The 24645-nt window shown below is 37.3% G+C and overlaps 1 protein-coding gene across 6 annotated transcripts in view; it reads left to right on the forward strand.

Moving 5' to 3' along the window:
• The window catches only part of RABGAP1L (RAB GTPase activating protein 1 like), a 434187-nt gene that overhangs the window by 354930 nt on the left and 54612 nt on the right, over positions 1 to 24645 (forward strand). Inside the window, exons 1-2 of one of the 6 annotated variants that reach the window (XM_033093090.1) lie at positions 12026 to 12210; positions 13421 to 14147. The exons of 4 other annotated variants lie outside the window; for them this stretch is intronic. In XM_033093090.1, the coding sequence (XP_032948981.1) occupies positions 14037 to 14147 (111 nt within the window). In that variant the 5' untranslated portion in view covers positions 12026 to 12210; positions 13421 to 14036. Of the gene's footprint in view, positions 1 to 12025; positions 12211 to 13420; positions 14148 to 24645 lie in introns of those variants that run through there. One more of the 6 variants, XM_033093087.1, reaches the window with a different exon arrangement.

The following is a 24645-nucleotide window of genomic DNA, read 5'->3' on the forward strand; positions in this document are numbered from 1 at the left end:
ATGTTAATATTTTTACATGAATGGAGACTTCACAGAATGGAAGTGAAAACCCAAAGATGTTGTTAGACCATTTTAACAAAGGGCGATACATTGTGGAGAGGTGACTAAAAGGAAAAGTGCTTTGGGGCTGGTGGGGGGTAAAGCGTGGGAATGTGAGTAGGAAACTAAGGGGGAAACTCCTGGTAGATGAGGGCTGTAGAGCAGGCACCTGTACAAATAGAAATTTCCTTTACAAAAGGGAAGTTTATGCCCCTCTCTTAGGCAGGTAGGGAGAAGGCAGAGATCTCCTCCTATGTCTGTTTCTCAGTTGCCTTCAGCTCAAAATACTCCGTATGTCAAAGTGGCATATTTTGGGGTGACATGTTCTGAACCCCTTCAGAGACATAAGAATCTGAGTGAACTCCTTAGAACCCTCCTGTCTCTGAAATTCATGGATACTACTTTATAAAACTGACTGATGAAGTCGAATAATATATTTTCCAACATCAAATAATACGGATACATCAACAATACCTATAACAATGAGACGCCACAGGTGATTTGTCAGTCACTGATTTGTGATTTTCTAATTTTAAGGATATTTGATACCAAAACATCAAGTTGTATGCCTTAGATATATGCAATTTTTCTCAATTTTACCTCAATAAAGCTATAAAACGAAAAGAACATTTAAATGTTCTGGTTGTGATTTGTGGGGCAAACACCTGGTCAAAGTAAAAACTAAGTTGTTCACAGATAGTAATCAATGACTCACTTATTGATAACTTTCAGGAGTGTCTTAGGCAACATCAGTAGGGCCCGAAAATATAAAAATTATTTTTAAAAGTCTATTGGTTAAAGGTCCATTTGGGATTTAAAAAAAAAGACACTATAATTTTCATTTACTATATATCCATGGTTCTCAATTCAGGACAGTTTTGTTCCCCAGGGGACATTTGTCAATGTCTGGACAATATTGGGTTGTCACAACCTTGGGGGGTGGGTACTACTGGTATCTAGCGCACAGAGGCCAGTGATGACACAAAACATCTTAAAATGCATAGGACAGCTCCCAACAACAAGAAATTATCCATTCCAAAATGTCAATAGTACCAAGGTTGAGATATTTTCTATATGTGACTCTGATTCAATATACAAGTTCCACAATTTGGAGTGTCTACTCATATTTAATTCTGGTGGGTCTTGAAAATAAAATGAAGGTCATTAAAACTCATATTTCAGCCTTGCATACTATTACGAACTGGTTGCTGATTTTTGGCCTTTTATCTGGACAATTAGATTTTTACAATGGATTCTTGATTTTGGTCTGCAGCCATGTTGTTACTATAGGAAAACACAAAGAGAAACACTGAAAAGATCCTACTAGCTGGCATTGAGTATCCCTTCCGGGCAGATTTAAAGAGTGAGTGATTCTTTCATAGACAACTCTTACATGATAGTATGCTTCCAAGTGGAGTCAAGGATTGTTAAGCCAATATTGACTCGACCAATCATTTAGTCCAATGCTGTTGTTTTACAATAGATTTGAAGCTGCCTATCTAATGCTAACATGGTATTCTGTGGCAGAACCCAGACACAAGCGAGGCACTTCCTTCTCCATGAAGATATTCATTGCATTTGTCGGTTCTTTTCATTGGCTCATTTATTAAAGCCAATCCTCACTAGCCTCTGAAGCTTTGCTGAATGTACTTTAAGAAAACTCAGGGAGGAATTGATTTTGGGAATAAGGGCATAGCCAGTTGGCAACCATACATCTTTACACAACTTGCAAGATGATTTAAAAAATGAGGAAGGGGGCAAGTGCAGGGTTGGGCTGGGTTGGGAACGTTCGCTGCGTCCTCAGAATGGTAGAACTGTACTCTCTTCCTATCTTTTCTTCCCCACAGCAGTTGAAAGTCTATAGTAACTTTCCCTTCAGTTATTTGCCTTTTTCCTTTTTAAAAAGTTTCCATTATTATACCTAACAGATTAAATAACACTCCTCTTTATGCATAGTGTTGATACAGTACGATCTATATAAAAAAATTATTTTTTCCAAAATGTTGATATTAAAGAACAAATTTTTCAGGGATCTAGTCGTTTAAGCAGCATCATGAAGCTTTACTAATTTCATGTTACATTAAGATTTTTTTTAAAAAGTATAAACCAGGGTTGTGACGTGCTTTGAAACTACGGATTTGTTAGAAAAAGAGCCCTATAGATTTCAGTGTTAGTAGTAGTAATTAGCTGATTTGAGATATTCAAAGTAATTAGGCTTTTGAGTGTAGAGGTGATTATAATGATCACCATTTAAATAAATTTAAAATATTAATGTACTAAAGTGCCATCTCATTTGGTGCTAGTAGAAAACAAAATGTTTAACCACTGTTGCAGAAGTCACTAAACCTTTTACAGATAAGTTAATGCTTTTTCCTTTTCAAATGCTGTTCCCTAATTTTACATTCAATTTATCTTTTTCTAAAAACCTGCTAATTTCATGTGCTTTAGCCCTACAGAAGAGGCCGTTGCTTAGCAACTGCCAAAATAACTAATGAGTCTATATCTACTAAACGCTTGAAGGACTTATTTATTTTAAATTTATCTATTTCTTTATTGACCATTAAAATCAAGAGGAAGTTATTTCACTTTGAATTTATTCTGATTTTTTGCATGTTTTTCTTTTTGTTGTTAATTCACATATAGGCTGTTTGTAACAAAAACAAACCAAAAACACAGTATATTTAGCATGAATGTCTCATTTCTCCCATCAACCTTTTAGGTAGTAATGTTGTTCTGGATTCATCATTTGCTTTAGTTATTGTTTTCCAACAGAATATCCTATCAATGACATATGCTGGGTAAAGAAATGTTTTCTAATTCATTGAATACAGAATTCTACAATATTTTAATGCCAAGAAACTTTTCTTTAGAGGAAATAGATTAAAGTTTTAGGAGAGGGAAATACTTAAGAGATTAAATTGAAATGGTTGATATTTACCTAAAATGGTTTTATTTTTTGGTTGATTGACCCAGAAGTATCTCAGAAGAGTCATCTGAGCTAAGGGCTTTGAGGTGGGAAGTGGTGCTGTCAACATTGCAATGTCCTGTCAGACTCTTGTCATTTGGCTTTAGTGTATTCATTTGTCAGAGGTTTCAGTCTTCCTGCCATACAGAGCTTTATTATTATCCAATCTCGGGACTATTTTCTTCACTCTGCTTCTGTTCAACTGCCTTGGGGTAAAGACAAAATACCAGTAAATTGGCTTACTGATCCCTTTGTATTCTGTGGTGTTGTAAAATTAAAGACCACTTCTACAAATCTATTAATAATAAAAGGAGCACAGGTAACTTATATTAATAGAGCAAAGGCAGTCTGCATTAAAGAGAAACTGCATGCTTTCAAAGGAACTTTTTGTCTTTGAATGAATGAAGCTCCTTTATAAAATGGCTGCTTTAGAATTATATCTTACAGAGGCTTTGGGCAAATTTACAGCTTATTTTCTTTCACAGTAAAGAACTCCTGGGATATCATCTTGTATAATGGTTAATTACCCTCTCTACATATCAGAGGTGTTATTTTTTTTTAATGGAATATCTTCAGTAAGATATTACCCTAACATAAAACAAAGTATTTTTTTTTTTTAAAAAAGCAATATTGAATTACTTGTAGGTACAATAACTATAATAGAACAATTATCTACAATTGGCTAACATAGGATTCATTTATAAACTTTGTAAAACTATGTATATTGTGTTCATATCTCATTTATATCATCAGCCCTTGTATAAAGAGAACAATGTAGCTAAGAACTGGAGTCAAGGTTAAAGATGTATGTGAAGATATATACTTGGTAAATTATCTGATATAAATGTAATATGTCAAATAGTTTAGGACAAAAATAATCATTTAAGAGAAGTGTATGAGAGCGAGACAAACAGAGATGATGGGGGAGAATGGAGAGAAGGGGAAGGAAAAGAATGTTATGGTTGAAGTTTAAACTCTAGAAATATTATCATGCTCGCATTAAGACCAGCGTACTATTCAGTTTTTTTCCAGGGCAAAAAGAAATGTACAAGATTGTTAATAGTGAACAAAATTGTAAAAGTAGTCAGTTACTAATGCTTCGATTCTGTATTTCCAAGTTCAGATGAACAGATTCTTTTTATTCTTCATGAAGTTTGTACTAGAACTTTTAATTTGACATTTAAGTTTATTTAGCCAACCTTATGAGCCAGTTTTCCTGTAACATGGATTTACACATCTGTCCTGTATACACAGGAATAGAAAATTGGAAGTATAGACAAAACATTTGATTACTGAAACTTTTGTTTATCTTAGCTCTTAATTTTAACTTATACTCATAGCTAGTCATCTGACAGAGATGATTAGAAATGACATTCTAATTAGTTCTAGTTGGTCGCTAATTAGAGTTTTTTCTTCATTCCCCTTTTTTGTACTCTTTGGAATAAAGATACCAGTAAATAGTGAAGTGTCAAAGAACTATTTGGCCAGTAGGAGAAGCAAAAGGAATTATTATTTACAAAAATTAAAATTCTCCACAAATTATTAATGTTTAATATTTGTATTCAGTTTTACTACCTACTCATTTATACAGATTTGCTAATATGTAAACATGTTCCTACTCTCAGTTCGTTATTGTAACTTTTTGTTTTGCCGTTGAAAGGGTTCAAACAAACCTCCCCAAAATATACCATTTTGGCATGTGGACTATTTGAGCTGAAAGGAGTCAAGACCCAGCAAATTCAACTTTTACCTCTCCCTTAACTCCCTGAAGAAATTTAGATAAGGGGCCTGGCCCAGAAAGAGAGCTGTTATTACCTGAGATAACTTTTTATCTGAATGATCTATGTGTTTCTTATTATCCTGTGAATTACCCTTCTCCCTTTTGAAGCCCCAGTTGTTTATCCCATTCCTTAGCTCAGGATGGCATATAAGTCTCAACTGCCAAACTTGCCCTTGAATCTCATGGGGGTGTGGGGGAACATACATATGTAATTAAATTTGTTTTTCTCCTCTTAATCATATGTCAATTTAATTATTAGACCCGCCAAAAGAAGGGTAGAGAATAAATTTCTCCCCTATACCATCATTTCAATAATGGGTAAGTGTTGGTCCTTTTACTATTATAAATCATAATCTCATATTACATTGCGTGGTTAAAATTCTCCACAAATGCATGCTAAGTTGAATGTAAAACAATAGCTTTATAGCAATTTTGAACGTTGAAAATGTATATTCAAGAAGTATAATGACAGTATAATTAGGGTAACATAGTAAGGAACGAGTAGCTGGCAATTTTATAAACTCACAGAGAGCCGCTTGTTTTGCCTCTCATTCTTAACGTAGCTTTGATTAAGTTGAAAACCCTCTTCGCCTGAAAATTTGAAGGTTTGGTTTGATCCCAGATGGACATTTTAAACAAGAAGGATGTACCACAGAAGACATATGCGCTTAGGTCTAAAGGTGGTCATCGGGTTAGAATCTGTGACTGGAAGTAAACCCTTGGGTAGTTACATAGGCACTAATGTTATTTCTTAAATTCATGCTTAATTTGAAGAGTAATTAAAGCATCAGGATTTTAGCTATTTTTATGATCTTCATGATGTTGGAGAGAGATTCTAAATGATGATACTTTTTGACAATTCTTAAACCTGAAATGACCGCTTTTTGGGGAAACGTTTTAGATTGAACATAAAGAAATAAACTCCCATTGCAATGAATGAAGTGAGAATACTCTGGGCATACCTGCTGCTACTATGACCACTATTAAAAAGCATTAAGACCTTTTTATTATTTTGCTATTGCTCTTAAATTGAGCGGAATGCCAATTTTTAACATCATGGAAGCCACCATTGACACATCATTCCAGGAATGCTGCCTCCTCGATCCACACGATATTTTCTATTGTAGCAGACTGTGAATCTGTGCATTGCACTTGTCAGGAGTTAGCCTTCAGTCTTTTGTTTTTCATTGTATCTGCAAATGTCTTGTAAATAATACTATTAGATGCAGTATGGTGTTTTAGTTCATCCTCATATTTTTCACATACAAGGATATAATAGTAAAAGCAATATCATGAGAGAAATACAGACTCCAGCTTTAGAAATTTAAAAGCTTCTAGTTCAAGTCGAATTTACTTTCTTCGCTCTTGCATTCATTTTATGATGAACCTGTCCGAGTATGTAGGGAAACACCCAGAGCCTTTGTAATCGCATATTTGAGTTTTAATCATGGCTCTGATTTACTAGTGGTGTGACCTTAAATTCTAAGATAGTGGTTTTCTGTGAATGGCTAATAAAACCAGCTTCATAGTATGGTTGTAAAAACTAAAAGAGATAATGTGGTTCAAGCTCCACGCCAGCACAATACATGTTAAATATGTGTTACTTCGGTCCTTCCCCCAATCAAACTCAGTCTGTACCTTTGAAATGAAATGAATTACAGTTTCATCAGTCAGTTCTAAGCTTCCAGATAAGCTGCTACTGGTAACCATTGCGTAGGATATTTCTCAGGACTCTAAGATAAAAATGAACAGTGGAAAATCTTATTATAATACGATTATAGAGAAGGATTATGTATTTGCACATAATAGCCCATAGTAACTGTGCTTTGTTGATCAGGTTACAACAGATGATTATCATTATACAACAAATGCTCTCTTTGTTCCCTGTTCTTGTCACAATTGCTCAATTTGATAAGAAGTAATTGATTAAACTCTGTTTGCATTGTAGTCAGGAAACTGGAGAGGGCAGCTCCACTAGAGGAGATCCCCCTCACACACATTATCAACCTTTTACCTCTTCTAAACTGTCTCAATTATTTCTGAGAGAAGGACTCATGTCAATTACCAAATTGCTCCCAAATGAATTGCTCCCAGACCTCGCAAGATTTAGCTGCTTCTGGAAAACTGGTAGAGGGTTGGAGTTGTGGACCACCTTTTATTTTGCCCTCCTGGATTTTTATTTATTGGACAAGGCAATAGAAAATGGAGGCATTGATTGTGTTCTTGTACACTGAAGGTTTCCATTCCTTCTTCTCTGAAGTGTTTGGCAGATGATCTTGCCCCTCCAGACACCATTTTCATTAATATTCATAATAATAGCAACTAACATTAATCAAATGCTTTCTAGAACCAGGCAGCTTACTAAGGGCTTTTCACATGCATTATCTTATTATTCCTTATAATATCAGTACTGTTTTTATTTTCTCATTTTATGGATGAGAAAACCAAGGGTGAAGCAGCTTATGTAGTTTTCTTATAGTCACACAGCTAGTATGTGGCATAGTCGAGTATCAGACGGGTTATTCTGAACTCTGGAGCCCAGGTGTTGACTGTTGTATTGTATGTCCTTCCTCTGAGGACGTAAATGGAGGCTAGAAAGGCAGAAACCCTGTAGTCTTCCATGACTGCCCTTGGCCTACACACAGTCTAGTCCCAATTTGTTGATCTGATATTTGAAACCTACCACAGGCCGATTCAAATCGGCCTTTGAAACCTTATCTGCTGCTACATCCAACATCAATTCACCATTCTGGCCACGCTAATTTAATTTTCCCTGTAAAAAATGATTTCACTTTGCCTGTCCAAATCCAATCCATCTTTTCCATGAAGACTTTCCTGTCTGCAGAGAGTCTTCATTCTGTGACAGTCCTCATATCACTTCTTGTTGCATTCCTTGGCAGACGGAGTGTATTGTGTTCTGTAACCTGCGTATGTGCAGAAGATCAGTATTTCAGAAGCGGTAATGTCGGCTCACAGCTGATTCTCCGTATATGTTCGCTTACTTCCCTGATCGTCCTTTAGTGATGAAGGGTATGCACTTTGGAGCCAGACATACCTGTTTGTGAATTCGGTCAGCTCCATTTCTAGCTGTGAGAATTGAGTCAAATCACTAAAATTCGCCACACTCTATTCACCTCGTCTATAAAACAGGGATAATTAGAGTACCCAGCTCACTGATTTGTTGTGAAGAGTAAATGAGATTCTATGTCTAGGACATAGTGAGTGCTTACTAAAGGATTAGCTGCTATTATTATTGTTGTTATAAAAGAATTTTTGGTATATACTAGTCATCATTATAACTAGATTACATGTTACTATATTACAAATTACAAATTTTGAAAGCACCCCCCCCCCCCATGCACATAACAGGCATTTAGTAAATGCTGTTATTGCTTTTTTAAGTTGAGATATAATTCACATACCATCAAATCTGTCAAGTTTCCGCCAAGTCCGCCACTGCAAGCTGTCTGTATGTGACCTACTGCAGGGGTCTGCGGGGGGCCCGGAAATGCAAGTATTCAAGCTGGGCTCACCAGCCCTGCAGAACTTGAGACAAATGAGCACTTGAATGAAAACTAGTTCACACTTTTTTGTTCTTTCCTAAGCCTACCATCAGATCTTACGGAAAAATGAATCTAAAACATCACCTATGTGGAATGGTTAGGTTTGGTTGTTACTAAAACTTAAAAAAAAAAAAAAGAAAAGTATTTGAATGCTTTAGAAATTTGGTGAAGTTATTTGTAATTACAATTCAGTTGGGTATTCTGCTCAAAATGAGACAAGATGAAGCATTACTTGTGTTTTCAGATGTGTCAGAAACCATCCTCATTTTGAGTGATAGCAAATATAGGTGAGTACTCAGGAGCCCTTGAAAAACTTATTTTTGGATAGGTAAAGTTTAAGCAAATGTGTTTAAAACCAAAAGTCAACTGAGTAAATTTTAAAGATATCATTGGTTTTATTCAAGGATTCACGAATCGAGCAGCGTCCAACCCAGCAGATAGAAAGGAGCTCTGCGGCGCTATACAAAATGATGGACTTTTATAGGCAGAAGGCAGCTGGGACAAGGAAGTTATATGAGGCAAAAAAGTGGATTGGTTACTGCAAGGTCGTTTTCCTTTAGCGGGTGGCTGGGGCCTGTTAGGCAGACGACCAACGAGTGCTGAGCAGGCAATTCCTGAGGACGGGGCTAAGAGTCCCTTTCTGGGAGAGCCCAGATTTCAGTGAAGTCTCAGTTGGGTGACATGGGTCTTAGTATAGGTGACTCCATGTGGGGCCTGTTGTCTTCTTTTCAACAGTTGGCTGTGGATTTAGATTTACAAATTAGGTGAAAGCTGAATTGTGAAAGAGTTGCAGCTACTCTTTCCTAGTCTGGAATTGACCTCACCCTCATTCTTTGCAGTGAGATGCAAATGAGGAAGTAAGATACTCAGTATAACTGTTAAGCAAGTATTTATGTCCCACTGAGTCTTCTTACTTTAACACCAGGGTGTTTTGTGTGTGTGTGTGTGTGTGTGTGTGTGTGTGTGTGTGTGTGTGTGTGTTTTAAAGAAGCTCTATTTTCTGAGGTTTTGAATTTGCCTAGCAATTGCTAGGAAAGATGGGAAAGATAATGAGCTGAATGGCTGGAATTTGACACAAGAATAATGGTTTTCTTTATTTACCTTTGCATCATTTTCAAGAGCACTAAGATTTTGCTTATCTTTTTGTTCTTTTCCTTTTGTAAAAACTCATTGTGTGTTACTGGGCTATTCTGAAATCCAAAATATTCTGAACAGCTTTGTTCTAGTAATACTTCTATGGTTTCTCATTCTCATTTTATTTTATCTTTGGGTTTTGTAATATAAACTCCTAAGTGTAAATAGAAACTTACTTGGAATACTGGTTTTCTGTGATTAAGAAAGTACTTGTAGAATTTCATCTTTCTTATAGTTCTTTATCTCTGTCATACCATGAACATTTTATGAAGATTCCTTAACTTTGAGTCATAGATATGTCATGAATGTTTATGTTGAATTACTTAGGAAGATCTGTAAAGATGTTCATGAGAAATTAGACAAAGGCCACTGGGGAGGGAAATGCAGAGTGTCTCCAGGGCTCCCCCGCCTGTCTGTCAGGGGGGACACAGAAGACCTGTCTGCCCTCTAGACCGTATTTCCATCTTGGTAGTTTTGTCCTCCTTTCCATCTTATCTGATTTTATGGCTGTTGTGATGAGAATGTTCAATAAGTAGAACCCAAGGCATGGGCAAAGGCTCTTTGCAACCACTCATGTGATGGTGAGATCATTGTTCAATGACGCGCGATTGCTTTTTAATGTACTTGCTGCTTTGACTGGTGGATAACAAAATATTGCTCCCATAATGAAACTTTGCTGCACTGGAGGAGAACACAAATAGAAAAAAGTTCACATCTTATTCAGGCTTTTCTTGATTTTTGTTTTGGCTCTTTCTAAATTTGACACTTAAGAATAGATGTTCTCTGAAGGCCAGGGATGGTTTATGAGACTCATACTCATCCAGTATGACCCAGGTATGGTTTTGTTAAAAATAGTCCTAGAAAAATGACTGTTGGAACAAAATCAGCTAATCTTTCTATGTAAAATCTTAAAACAGCACTTAAAAATTACTAGAGATTTTACTTATTAAAATTTTCTTAACGAGATCCAGAGAGGCTTTTGAAAATTATTTTGTAGCTTGTTTGGCTTCTGAATAGAAAGACTGTAAAGAATAATTAATACAAAAGTATAACAATTGCCACTGAATTCTCTTTTATAGGCAGAAGAGTTGATATTAGAAAATCCAAATGAGGGTACACGGTAGACTGCCATTTGTTGGGACACATTATAGCAACTCTGGAGGTACTTTCCTAACATCTGGGATTAATGTTACTCTTTGTTTTTATTCTGATAGATTAAAAAGATATTTCCACCTTCAACCCCCCACCCCCCAGAAGCCTATTTAGTGGAGAGAAATAGGACGCACTGCTGTTCGGAGCACACATGAAAACCTCTGATCTGTTCCATCCCTCTCCATTTACATGACCAAGAGGAAACTGAAACCGAGCGAGGGTTCAATGACTTGCCCTGGGACAGACAGCTAGCTAGTTCCTGCTTGAACTGGGAACCATCTATTGGTTACCGCTGGTGCCGTGTTTTTTGCTGCCCCTTTGATACACAATCCTCTCCTGGTAAAATTTCACAGCAAATGGTGTTGTTGGCACTACACCCCTGGGTCTCAGGTAATTCCCTCACCCCCACGCCTTTTTTCAGTGAGTCGCTTGGTGTGAAGTAGAGGACTGCAGAAACAGCCCTGGGAGAACCGTGGGTCTCAATTCATCGGGGAAAAGGCAAAAGAGTAAGAGAGATGTCTTGCCAGGGATTAGGCGACTGTATGTAAACATGGCTGTACGACGGCCACTGACGTTTGGGAGGGTATTGTTGGAGCTGTTATTTCTGAGACTGGAAAAGAGAAAAAAACAGCACAAAGACAGTTTCATGTTTGTTTGGTTTTTTTTAATTATCAGTTTTCAAAAGATGCGTTTTTTTGGGCACCACAGTGTCCATTTAATGGTATGAGACAAGAAACATTTGAATTTTTCCTTTGCAGACTCAGAAAGTGAAGAATGGAGGAACATTTTAAGGGTGACAAAAAATGAAGGGTGCAAATCAAACATCTAACTTCATGTCCTTGCTCTAGCAGCTGAGTGTGTGTGGCTGCGACAGGACCCCTTGGATTGGGGAATGAAATGTTCTTAGCAATTCTCATCACTGGGCCTAATTAGAACGGGCTTTTAAAGGGAATACATCAGAAGCTTTTAAAAAATACCTAATTGTTTACCTGAGAACCTGTGTGAAATTTCAAAAGGACTGAATCGTTTGTCGTTAGCTCCTGTTTTGTTTATGTAATTTTAAGATTATCTGTGCAGCTTTTGATTATGTTTTTTAAAATGTTTTGCACTCTTATAGTTCTGACGCCTTAGATGTTTTATGAGTTTAATACACAGCACCTAGACTGTTGGTATTGTTTTCCCCGGTCCTTTTTTCTCTTGGGTTTTGAGTGTTGCTCTCAAGCAAGATCACCCACTGTTACACTGAATGCATTCTCCCGGCTGCACCAACAACTAACTGCTCAGGTGCGGTTATAAGTCTGTTTGCCCCTGGGCGGTTGCCAGCAGCAACTAGGGCATTATGGGAAGTCGTTTACCTTCCACAACAGGTGTCTTTGTCAGTGCACCTTATTCAGATATCAGTGTAGAAGCACCGAGTCACTGTAGCAAAGAAAACTATGAAAGCAAGAGGGATTGCTTTCCCATCTAGAAAATGGTGCTGCAAGATAAATCTGAAATCTTCTGGGGCTAGTGAATGCATGGAGAGGTTCACAGAATCTTTTAAAGTACTTCTGAAAAGATAAAAAGGAATTCGAAAGGTATGAACTGCCTGGACGCTTTGTAATACCTTGTCTCCTGATGACCATTTCATTTTTACCTGGTTAGTCAGCATTAAGATAAATGTGCAGGAAAACTTAATGAAAATAATGCTTAAAAGACAAAGCTGCAAGGCTGTGGGGGCGGGGGAATGAAGTAAAAATGCTTTACAGGCTCCAACAAGGGTCAAACGCAGTTTGAAGCTGTTTTAATCTTAAGGATTTATTTGAGGTGTTGCATTTTCTGTTTAAGCCTATTAGACTTGCTTCTGTTCCCTAGCAATACGGAGTTTTGTTCTCCCTTTCGTTTGAATGTGTGTGCGTGTTTGTATACACGCTCGTGTTTAATCTACAATGCTATAGCAGTTGCAAAACTCTTCTAATTACATTTAAATGGAACAAGTTACTGTTTAATCATGATAATCTAGGTGAAGATACTTTAGGAAAACAAAGGAAAATAGATACAATAAATCTCATTCTAAGTTTTGTTTTCTGAAAAGAAAATTTACACAACATAATACTGCTACTGGTTTTTATCGTAGTAGGAAAATTGCAACCAGTATCTGTATTTGAATGTAGATAAACATTGCCACAATTGATTTCTAATTCTAGCAAATAATATTTCTCAGAGTTCTGCAGTGTCATAATCTATAAAAAGCAGAGAAGATAATAGCTTAATTATAAATATTGGAAAAACAACTTTTGGAGGAGCTGTATCTGTTTTCCCCCTTACTTGCTTAATGCTTTTTCCATGGAATTAGCAGACCTTATATTTCTTGGTAATTTATACTTTCTTGTAATGATAATTATAGACAGCTTTCAAATTTTTCATCTGGGCACATTGAGATTCACCTGCAGTCTCCAGCTGTACTTAAGAAAAACACTTCTGGTAGCTAAGGCAGCAACAAATCATGGCTATCTGCTGATTTGGGTAATTAAAAGAAAACTCAAAGCTCTACAATAAAAGATAAAGGAAACTTTTTTCTATGAGAGAAAAACAGTCAGTTTAGAAATGAGACCCCTTGTGTTGTTTTCTGAGTAACAACAGAAAACTAAGTTCTCAAAAGCCAGAATTTTGTTTAAAATACGTGTTTTTGGTGTGTAGTTTTTTTTTTTTTTTTTTTTTTTTTTGTGGGAGAAGGGGAAATGATTATTGATATTGCAGTCCCTGTTTCATTTTTATATTTTGGTACTTCTTTTTTTTTTTTAACAGAATACTCAGAGGGGAAAACGAATCTTTTATTTTTTTCATACTTCAGGAGATAATTTTTCACTGCACCAAGAATTCTATAAATTCTGAAAAACTAAAGGTTGCCATCTATCTGTTTTCTATGAATGTGAAAAAATAAGCAGTAAGAAAATCCACTTCTCCAAGAAGAAGAATTTTGATTTATATAATACTGAAGAAGATAAACTTTAAAAATTTCTACTTCCCAAGAGCATAATGTAAATCCATTTTTTGTTTTTCACTTGTTGTTTTTTCATTTTTGCTATAAGATATTTCCAGTTAGGGAACTTTATTTCTCTTTCTGAAGTTTAAAGATTTCCAAAAAATGAATTTTCCAGCTGCCTGTTAAGAATGCAGGTGTTTACAGTGTATACTTCCTCCATAGATAAGAGACCTCCCTTCGTTTTCTAGTGGGAGTGAATTACTAGAGAAGCCTGTGATAGCAGCTGCTTTTTTTTTTCCTTCTGGATTTTTGACACTCCACCCCCTGAAACTCAGGTGGGTGTGTGCTTTGGCACTGAGCTGCAGTAGGATTTCTCCTTGGATAGTCTGGTCTGGAGCTGGGGCAGCAGCTGCTGCTGTGGAAAGGCCAGCTGGCAAGATGATGGAAGAAATCTCCATTATGGTAGCCTATGATGCCCACGTTTTCAGCCAGCTGCACGATGAAGACTTCCTCACTGGTCTGGTGGCCATCAGCAAGCCCAGATCCATGGTAGGTGGGCCTTGCACACGGCTCTGGGGCTGGTTTTTCTCTTCTCATATGGTACTTACACTCCTACAGCCGTTGAGGAATCGCTTTCTGGGAATTAAAATAGAAGTATTGCTTTTGGCTTTGTGTACAGGCTGCAAACAAGTTCTACGGGTTTCCAATGATTTATTTACATAACTAAACAGTGTTATACTTTAGCAGGACGTTTCAGGTGTCTTAGGAGTGAAACTTAGGTTAATGCTTTTGTAGGTCAAGAAGAGCTTTATGGCGCCAAACATCACTTTGCCCCCAGATTTGCCTTCTCTGTATGTAACCAATTATTAGGTGAGGGCTACCTAGATTTGCACACAAGTAAGTCATTCATTTTGAAGTGGAACATTTTTACCAGTGGGCCATAACTTTGACATTGAAAATTGAACTATCTAAAAAGCAAATAACCTTCAAAGTCTTTACATTGTTACTAAGAACTGTTATGAAATTAACTTCCAGTATAATTTTAGTTGGGATTTAATGTTTGTTTTTTTGTTTGTTTTCTTTTTACCATTCTCCAAGGATCTTAGTGTGCACATCCTGGCAGAATGGAAAAACGAAGTTCTTGCAAATGTTTGTTGTTTCTTCTCTTTGAATGGCCATTGAGTTTAAGGTATCAGTGAGCCATACCTTTGAAACAAACTTCGCTGACTATTGTGGTGGTAATCTCTTATTCATTATATTTAATAGTACTCATCACAGGCAACAATAAAAGAGTACAGTTTATCATAACAGTTACCGCACTAGTGTGAAACCCTAATTTTCTATTGTAAGGCATAGGAACCTTAAAAACATAATATGGCAATTTCTTCAAGCAAAAAATTGCAATGAAAAAAGTAAAGGGGAACCTCATAGATTGACTTAAAAAGACTTAAGGGTTATATCAACCAGATGCAGTGGGCTGGCCTTGTTTAGATGCTGATTTGTACAAGCTATGAAAAACATCTATAAGGTAACTGGGGGAAATTTGGTCACTAATTAGGTATTTAATGATAATTAAGAGAACTATTCATTTTTTTTGGTGCGATAACGGTATTATGATTATGTTAAAATGACTTAGGGATACATATTATCTCAATATTATCTCAATACGTACTATCTCAATACATACTCTCATCTTATGTCAATACATACTATCGCAGTTACAGATGAAACATCTGCAAAGATTGAAAATGATTCAGTAGTAGAGAGGTTGGTGATATGGATGGAACTAGATGACTCTGTTGATAATTGTTGAAACTGGGACATGCATACATAGGGATTCACTACACTCCCTCCATGTCCGTAGATGTTTTATAGATGCGGTTTAAGATGCAATTTAAGAGAATCGGCTGGACCAAAAAAATAGCAAAAACAAAACAAATACAAAACCAGGATGTACTTCTGTTAGTGTTCATCAATACAGAAACAGCTAGCCTATTGCATTCTTTCCTATTGAATATGCAAAATTTCTATTTTATAATTATATATATTAGATGGAGATCGTTGCCAGTCCTCAGTTCACCAAAGTGGATACACTAAGTCAGGATCGGATAGTCCATGGTTGTGGATAATCTTTAAACTTCATTTTAGCCATGTTTTCATAGTATTCTACCCTGAACGCTTATGCAAAGAGTTCAGAATTTTTTTTTTAATTTTGTTCTGATGGTCTTGTTAAGCAAGACCTGGGGTTCTGAGCTGCCTTCAAAAACTTGTAGGAATTTTCTAGGCCAAATGGGAGGGAGAAACCAAACCAGAGAGATGTAAAATGGCACAGCTGAGGGGACAGAGGAGGCAGGGTGGGAGACAGTAATGGAGTCCGAGGTGGCGTCTTGTGCTCAGTAAGTGCAGGACCTTGTGTGGTGTGTGTGGGGTGATCACACACGTGTGCACAGGAAACAGGAAGAGGGAGAGCATGAATGAATGAATGAATGAATGAGTATTAATGTGCTTATCAGGAAACACTCTCCCATTTGTGGGTGATACAACTATTCTGTACATTGGTATCTATTATGCCTTTATGCCACTTCAGCTCCTCCAAAGGGACTCCTAGCCTGGAGCTTATTTGATATGCAGTTTGGCCACTAATACAGAAAGCCTCAGACACCAAATATCGCTCTGTATACCAGACTTTTAAATAATCTAGATGTTGGGGTTTGAGTTTAATTACACAACTTTCTGGAGGTATTTAGTTTTCTTCACAAGATTTGAAATTTAAAAGAGTTTACCGATACAGTTTTTTGGAAATGCTACTTGATTTGGGTTCATCTGGAAAAGTTTTACTCAAATTGTGTTAAGATATTTATCATTTGCCTTTGATTCCATATTGAATTTTTTCCTTTGTCTGAGATGAACCCTCTAAATTGTATGAAAGAGATAAATGCTCAGATTTTCTACAGTATAAAGTAAATTGCTTCTCAGTCAGTCTGATTACTGCACTGTGAAGCAAATTACATTCTTGTTAACATAAACTCCTCTGGCCTTAGGCTGACTCTTACGAAGGGTATTCAGTATAGGATTAATGAAATATCTTTCTGTAATTGGACTTTGTTTCATAATATGAGGTCTCTTGAGTCCATAAATGGTAAAACTCCCATTACATACAGTGGTTTTTGGTGTGGACACGGAATCTTTTCTTGTTCTTAAGTAGCCCTGTGGCTTTCTGACATTTCTGATGGATACACAGTAAAAACTACATTTCGAGTCATTATACACACAAGCCAAAAAAAAAAAAAAAAAAAAAATTGGACAAAATAGTACTTACTGTTGCTATATTTGATGTATTCAGTCTTTTGGTTTGGTGCTTTTTTTTTTCCCCCCTGTTCTTTACTATTTAATTGTTTAAAGGCCAGTTAGGAGCCACTAATTGATTTCAGAAATGTCTTGGTTACACTTTGAAAAATATGGCTGTATCCTGTTGATCCTTTAAAAATTAATGATAATGCAAGAAACTCGCAGATGTCTTTAACAGGCCCCTTTAGACAAGTCACAGGTAAGAAAATGGATAAGGAAGCCAAGCAGAACGTGTCTGCAGGTCACACACACACAGTAAGAAATGGGCCAGGCCAGTATTGTAGTTACTAAGATAGACTACAGTCACCACTTAAGAACTTTTTAATTCCAGTACAAATAAGTGGCTCTGTAAGGGGAAATTCCAGTATAGCCAAAATGACTCCAGACACATTTAGAAAGGGACCTCATTGGGCACACTATTCCTGCCTCCCCTTAAATCCAACACACATTTCTCTGGCTGTTCACTGGCAGAATCTAATTGGCTTGCATTTTGAGACAATGTTGTACCCTCCCCCCTCTTCTCTCTATCCCTCCCCCCTCCTCCCCTATCCCCCCAGCACCACAGGGATCTTTCAGTACATCCTGAGCCTCACACAGGAGCAGTAACAACTGAGGAAGGGAATCCCGGAAGTTTCCTTCTGTCTTTTCTGTCTCTGACTGGAATGGCCCCCATTCCTCTCTGTCACTTCCACCCTTTCCAGTTATTTTTATACCTAAGTATAAAAAAAGGGAACGGATCACACCTGTTACCTTTATTATGCATTCCAAAGGAAGCTTTGAATATGTATTTAAATTCAAAATGTATGATTTAATGTTTGAACAGTGAACAAGCCTAATAACTAATGCATACTCCGTCAAGCTTGAATGTTTCAGGTTAAACGTTAATTTATATTCTGCTGTATTATTTCAATTTTTTAATCTATAAAATGGTTATGAAGGGAACATTGCTTTCCGATGTATTTTAGTAGAGGCAAGTATGTCATATTACAAACATTTTTGGGTTATTATAATGTGCTGGTATAAATAGAATCCCTTCCTTCAAAAACGTCACAGTCAAGTAATAGAGAGAAAATGGACATTTTATAGGGGAGGTGTTTGCTATCATAAGGTCGAACAAAGTGGAGGATTGTTACCATTGATTGAGCAGTGTGGAAGAAGCCTTCAAAAGGAGGTAGGAGCACGAATTTAGGCTCTGAAGACTGACCAGGCTCTGGGCAGCCAGTAGAAGAGCATAAGACCTTTCTGAGCAGGGGGAACAGCCTATGCAAAGGCTGAGAGGTTAGCTATCTGGAGGGCTTTAAAATTACACAGTCCTCAGTTCAAGTTTGACATCTGCGACTTCCTGGTAAGTTACTTAGTTTCCTTAAGCTTCAGTTTCCGCATCTGAAAAATGAGGGACATAGTACCACCTCGCTGGATTGTTGTAAGAATTCAGTGAGACACTTGTAAAGTATTTAGCACGAGAAAGCACTTACTGGTTGTCTCCCCTTCTGACAAGGGAAAGACTATTCAAAGAAGACTTAAAGGAAGGAGTGGGATGAGTAGATAAGGCTCCAAAGGAATGCGGAGGAGGGAGGAGGATGGAGAAGAGGCATTAGTGTGGTCACCATGGCGGATTACTTGGTTTGATTAGGGAATCACTATCAGGAAATCAGTCCTCCAGGAAACTGGAAGCCCCCTGCCCTGCATATGGCGCAGTGGCGCTTAGCTTTGAGCGTCAGCATGGTGGGAAGGCAGTGTAGAGTCACTAGGAGGGATTTACATGGGCTAAACCATCTGCTGAGTAGATGTATCAATTACCGCAGCAATCATCTGGCAGGAATGGACTGACAGGGGCCACATTACCCATGGAAAAAACTTTAAAGGGCATTGCAGCAAAGCAGGAAAGAGAGTTGACCAATGTCTAGACTTAGGCACTCACAATGGCAGTAGGAACAAAGAAATTTGTGCACACATTGGTGAGGCTTTGCAGTAGGTAGATAGTGATATTACTTAGGAAGAAGCAACAGCTGGTTAACATGAGACGACTCAATGATTGAGATCAGTTGGAAATGACTAGAAGCTTCCCCCCAGATAAAATAGGAAAGATGGTTGCATCAACTTAAATGGGAAAGTTGGGAGATGAAGAATGTAATGGAGAAGAGATGGCCCATTCTGGCTTTACTACGGCCCACATCTAGACGTTTTAGGTCACAGTGTCACTGTGAGAGACTTGGGATTCAGTGGTTAGAACACTGCCCGTTAACAAGCTGTTTACCCAGAATAACATGTCTAGACTACACTGGCCCTGTATGTGCGTTCATAACCGACAGATACCAGAATAGCAGCTCTTTCAGGGGCTACAGTCCTTCTGCTCTATAAATGGGAGATGAGGGAAAACATTCTGAATTACTTCCTCCATACTGGATTGGCACATAGGTTTCATCTAGCATGCCAAAAAAAAAAAAAAAAAAAAAATTCAGGGCAATTCCATTGCCAGAGCTGGGGAAAACAATGAAATCAGTACAGTTATTTCTTCACTGGATATACATTTCCAATATAGATTAGAATAAAACATTATAAAACCAATTAAGATTCATCCATATTTTTAAAAAATATTACTTCAACAGTTTTTCGGCTCATGTTGTTAGCATGTGCCTATTTTGGCACAGTTTCATCAATTTCAGTTTAGTACAAGGAGCCAAATCTCCCCTCATTTGGGTTATCACTTCTGATAGGAGTTAAATTTATTATGGCTGCAAGTAGGAAATCTCGAGCTATCTTAAAGAAGAAAGGAAATTTATCATGTGGACACCAGGGTGTGTTCCTGTAAATGAAGGGCAGGAGTTCAGCCAGGCAGCAGAGCTGGCACTGGGCTGGTGCTGGCAAGCAGCCGCCAGGTCTCTTGCCATCTAATTAACTCCTCTCTTTGCGCCTGCTTTATCTTTCCTCCCCCAGGTTCTCTGCTTCTTCACTGCCATGGCAGAATATGGCTGCCGTATAGCACTCAGAGTTACGCACAGAGTTAAGTTGCTACCCCTGAACCCCCACTCAGGTTCCTCAGAGACAACCTGACTGTTCACAGGACTAGGTGATGTGACATGGTGTAGACTGGAGCCTGGGAGCACAGCCTCTGGAGCCACCCTGTGTGGGTCAGATCCTCACCTCCAGCTAGCTCACCGACTTCGGGCAGGTTACTGGTCCTCTCTGGGCACCATTGTTCTCATCTGTACAGTTGGAATCATATTAGAAGCACCTTACAGGATTGTGAGAATTAAGTCAGGAAACACATAGGAAGCCCTTAAGAAAATCTAGCACATGAGGCATAAAATCAGTGATTCCAGACTGATTCTTCCTTTACAAAATCTTAAAAAGAGATTAACATTTTTTAGCAAGACTTTATAAATAAATTCACAATCCAAAAATTATTTAGGTTGTTTTGCCAATAAATATGAAATTATGACATGAACTTCTGTGACAATAATTAGAACTTTTCTGCATTTAGTCTCGTTTCAGATGTGAGAAATAATCTTTCTATACTTGATTCTGGAGGTGGGGTTGATTTGTAAGTTAATTCAAAACATCTTTACGGGAGACATTATAGGAACAGTTGACATGAAACATATAACATTTTTACTTTTCTGTTTTATAAAATCCTAGTTTGCGTACCATGGTAGAAAAATCTTGTCCTAGGTTTTTCTGTTTGTGTTAGCACCCACATTTGTAGTCGATTTAATAATCAATCAAAAATACTCATTGATCTACTATTATGTGCTCTGCCATATTTTGGCTCTGGGAATCTAGGTGTGAACAAGAAAAACATGTATCAATTGTGAATCTTATACGATTTTGAGTAGAGATAAGATACAACTATTAGCTAATGATACCAGTTACTAACTAGTGGTCAGTGTTATGCAGAGACTTAAAATGGAATGATGTAACTAATAGTGATTAATTGGAGGTTTTATGTTACGTAATCAAGGAGAGCCTCACTGGTGTCATTTCAGATCCGAATGACATCCAAGGGAAACAGTAGCTCAGCAGGGGAAACCTCTGAGAGGAAAGGCCCCGAAGTGGTCAAGAGCTTTATATATTACAAAACAGTCATTGGGTCATTGTGGTTGGAGCACCATGACATGAGTGGGGGACCCACAGTCGGAAGGACTAAGGCTGGAGAAGAAGTTGGGGGCCAGGCTGTGATATAGGGCTAAGTCAGGAGGAGAAGTTAGCTTTTATTCCTTATATGACATCCTTGTATCTTAAAGACCTAATGAATCAGACTTTAGGCTTGGTTAACCAATATGTAAATGATAAATAAATCACTAGAGAAGTCATTATTACATCAAAAAGTCACACAGTGCTTAAGCTCGATATGAAATCAAAATTGTAGCATTCAAACTCAATGCAAGGACTATAAGCTGGCTTATAAACAGGATTCACAGCAAAACAAAACAAAACTCACAACAGGATTTCCAGCAGGTTGAACTACTGAAGAAGCCCTCTTATTTGATACAGTCAGGACCATAGAAAAAGTTGGTTCAGGAGATAAAGCATAAAAATAGTACATGCTAGCTAACTTAAACATTTGTTTTAAACTTAAAACATAAATATATATTCATTATTAATTTTTATAGGCCCCTTAATACCCTTTTCTTCGAATAGGTATTCTGAAATACATAATGCTTTCTAGTTTCGGTCTCCTTAAGAGGGACAATAAATGAATAAACTGATGAAGCGATCTAGTGCAAACTTGATAGAGTTTTTTATAACTGTTTGTATATCTTTGATGGTAACATTGCCACCATTTAATGTGACCGTGACTTTTGTGTTTAACCATTCATCTTGTCAAAACTTTCCAAATCGTTCAACTTAGTTTTTATGGAAACATATAAATTCAGTTTCTTTTCACATTCATTTTATTGTGAACATAAACATGTTCATGAACCAATGCAATTAACTCTTTTAAAGCGTAAACTCAGTTGTGGGAACAACCTAATAGCCAAGAGTATCAGATTTCTTTATAGAGGGAATGGAGAGCGTTAGTTTATCAGGCAATGTGTTTTTTTAATGCCTTTTTAGTCAGGTATTGCTACACAGTTAACAACCATAAATCTAATCAACACATCAGAATAAGCATTTATCGTTTGTCTTATGAGTCTTTGGTGGCTAGGGTTTGGCTGATCTTGGCTGGGCATAGCTGGGCATAGCCACACTTACTTAGCCCCAGGACCAGATGTGGTTAGATCTGTTCTGCACCTCTCATCCTTCTGCAGTCAGCAGGCTATCTGGAACATGTTCTTCTCATGAGTTTGAAAGTTCTCAGAAGTGTCAGTGGGAACTTTTGATGCCTCTTCTGTAAGAGCTAGCACTTCCATTTCTAGGCTTAGAGCTAGCACACTTCAGGTTCTCTCCATGTTCCCTTAGCCAAAGCAAATCAAAGGGTCACTTCCAACATAGTAGGGCAGGAAAGTTACTCCCTGAGAGGTGGGAGGAGGGGGAATGAATATTTGTTGAATAGTCATCTGCCACATAGCTAACAGTTGGCCCTTTCCATGATCGTCATGCTTAGGTTAGCTGTCTAAAATATATAAACTCTATATTTCTCAACAGCATATGTAGTTTATATTCACGAAAACTGTATATCCACAGATTTGTCATCAGAAAATGACATCATACCACATCCCCCCTTATTCGCAGGAGATTTATTCCAAACCCCCCAGTGGATGGCTGAAACTGCAGGTAGTACCAAACCCAATATATACATACCTATGATAAAGTTTAGTTTTTAATTTATAAATTAGGTAAGAGATTGACAACAATAACTAATAATAAAATAGGACAATTATAGCAACATACTATAATAAAAGTTCTGTGAATGTGGTCTCCTTCTCTCTCAAAATGCCTTATTGCACTGTATATACAGCCTGGATGATCTGAACAAAGGGGTGATTCACGTCCTGGGCGGGATGAAACTGGACAGTGTGCGATTTCATCACTCTACTCTGAATGGCATCCATTTAAAATGTATGAATTGTTATTTCTGGGATTTTCCATTTCCATACTGCAGATGACCGTGGGTAATGGAACCACAAGAGAGAAATTGTGGGCAAGGGGTGGGGAACTACAGTACTCACTGACAGTACAATAAGCCTGATTGGAAATTCAAACTTACCAAGCACTCTGTTACCCTTTTCATTTATTGAAACTTTGAAGTGAATTGGCACTCTTCTTTCCCATCCTTCTCAGAGGTAATTAAAACCAGAAATTCCTTTTCTCCTGTGAAATGCTATGGCATGCCAGCATTGCTATGCAGCCTGCTCTGTCTTATATTTATAAGTGAGGGTTTTTAAACAATTTTGGGATCATGAAACCTTTGGCAGTTTGGTGAAGTCCGCAGACCCCTATCAGAAAACTATTTTTAAATGCATAAAATAAAATATGTAAGGTTACAGGAAACCAGTTATATTGAAACATAATTATCAAAATAGAGAAAAGTAATGATTTTTAAAATTGAGGTACAATTGACATGTTTCAGGTGTATAACATAATTTGATATGTATATCGTGAAATGATTATAAGACTAGTTAACATCCTTCACCACACGTAGTTGTTATAAATTTTTTTCTTTGTGATGAGATCTCTCTTTTAAGATTTCTCTTTGCAATTTTCAAATAGAGTATTTTTAACTATAGTCACCATGCTGTACATTGCCTCCCCAGGACTTATTTATTTTATAACTGGAAGTTTCTACCTTTTGACCTCCTTCACTTATTTTGCCCATTCATTTTAATGAATGAAGAACGGAATGATGGAGTAGTGTGGGAAATAGAGATTTTTTTTTTATAAAGATGTGGACACTTTTTTTAGCATTTTGATTTTTAAACTTGTATAGATATACCTTTAGAATAAGTAGTGTATTCACATGGTTTCAGAATTTCAGCAAATATAAAATGGTATCCAATGACGTTTCCCACTCATTCCTGTCGTTCCAGTGACATTACTAGTTTTTTGAAGATATCCTTCCAGAAATATTTTATGCAAATGCAAGCCCATTTTAATGTCCCATTCAGGTTCTGCACTTTGCTTTTCTCACTTAACAATATGTGGTGTAGTTTTCCTATGTCAGTGCATCAGATATCCCTTGTTCGTTGACTGCTGCATAGTATTTCACTGTACGGATTTCTATAATACGTATAACCAACTCCCGATATATGCATATGTAGGGTTTCCAATATTTTGCTGCCACAAACAGTGGTGCAGCAAACAATCTTTTGTATGTCATCATGTCAAAGATGTGTGAGTCTCATGTGCTGCTCTTCCTCTGTGACATTTCACTGGCAGGTCCTTTTCGAATTGGGATCTCAACAATTAGCAGCCATACAAAATGTCTTCAGGATGCTAAATTTCAAAAGGCTGGACTCCGCTGTTCAGACTCAGAAGTCTGTGGAATAATAGCCAAGTTTTCCACTTACAGGTTATTTGTTTTCTTTTCTTTTTTTGAACAGTTTGTGGCAGATCCTTTGCAGGCTGTTGTTTAGGTAGAGGATTTGAAAAATACCATCTCAAAGTCACTAATGCGCCACTTAAATGCCCGTGTCCTACTGTTTCATAAATGCATTAAAGGTACCTTAAAATTTTTCCCTCCTCAATTACTTATGAAGAATTATAAGGCGGGGGGGAAGAAGGTCCCATGTGCATTTACTAAGTTATCTATTAAAAT

This window comes from Rhinolophus ferrumequinum, chromosome 22, assembly GCF_004115265.2.
Source record: "Rhinolophus ferrumequinum isolate MPI-CBG mRhiFer1 chromosome 22, mRhiFer1_v1.p, whole genome shotgun sequence".
Taxonomy (NCBI): domain Eukaryota; kingdom Metazoa; phylum Chordata; class Mammalia; order Chiroptera; family Rhinolophidae; genus Rhinolophus; species Rhinolophus ferrumequinum.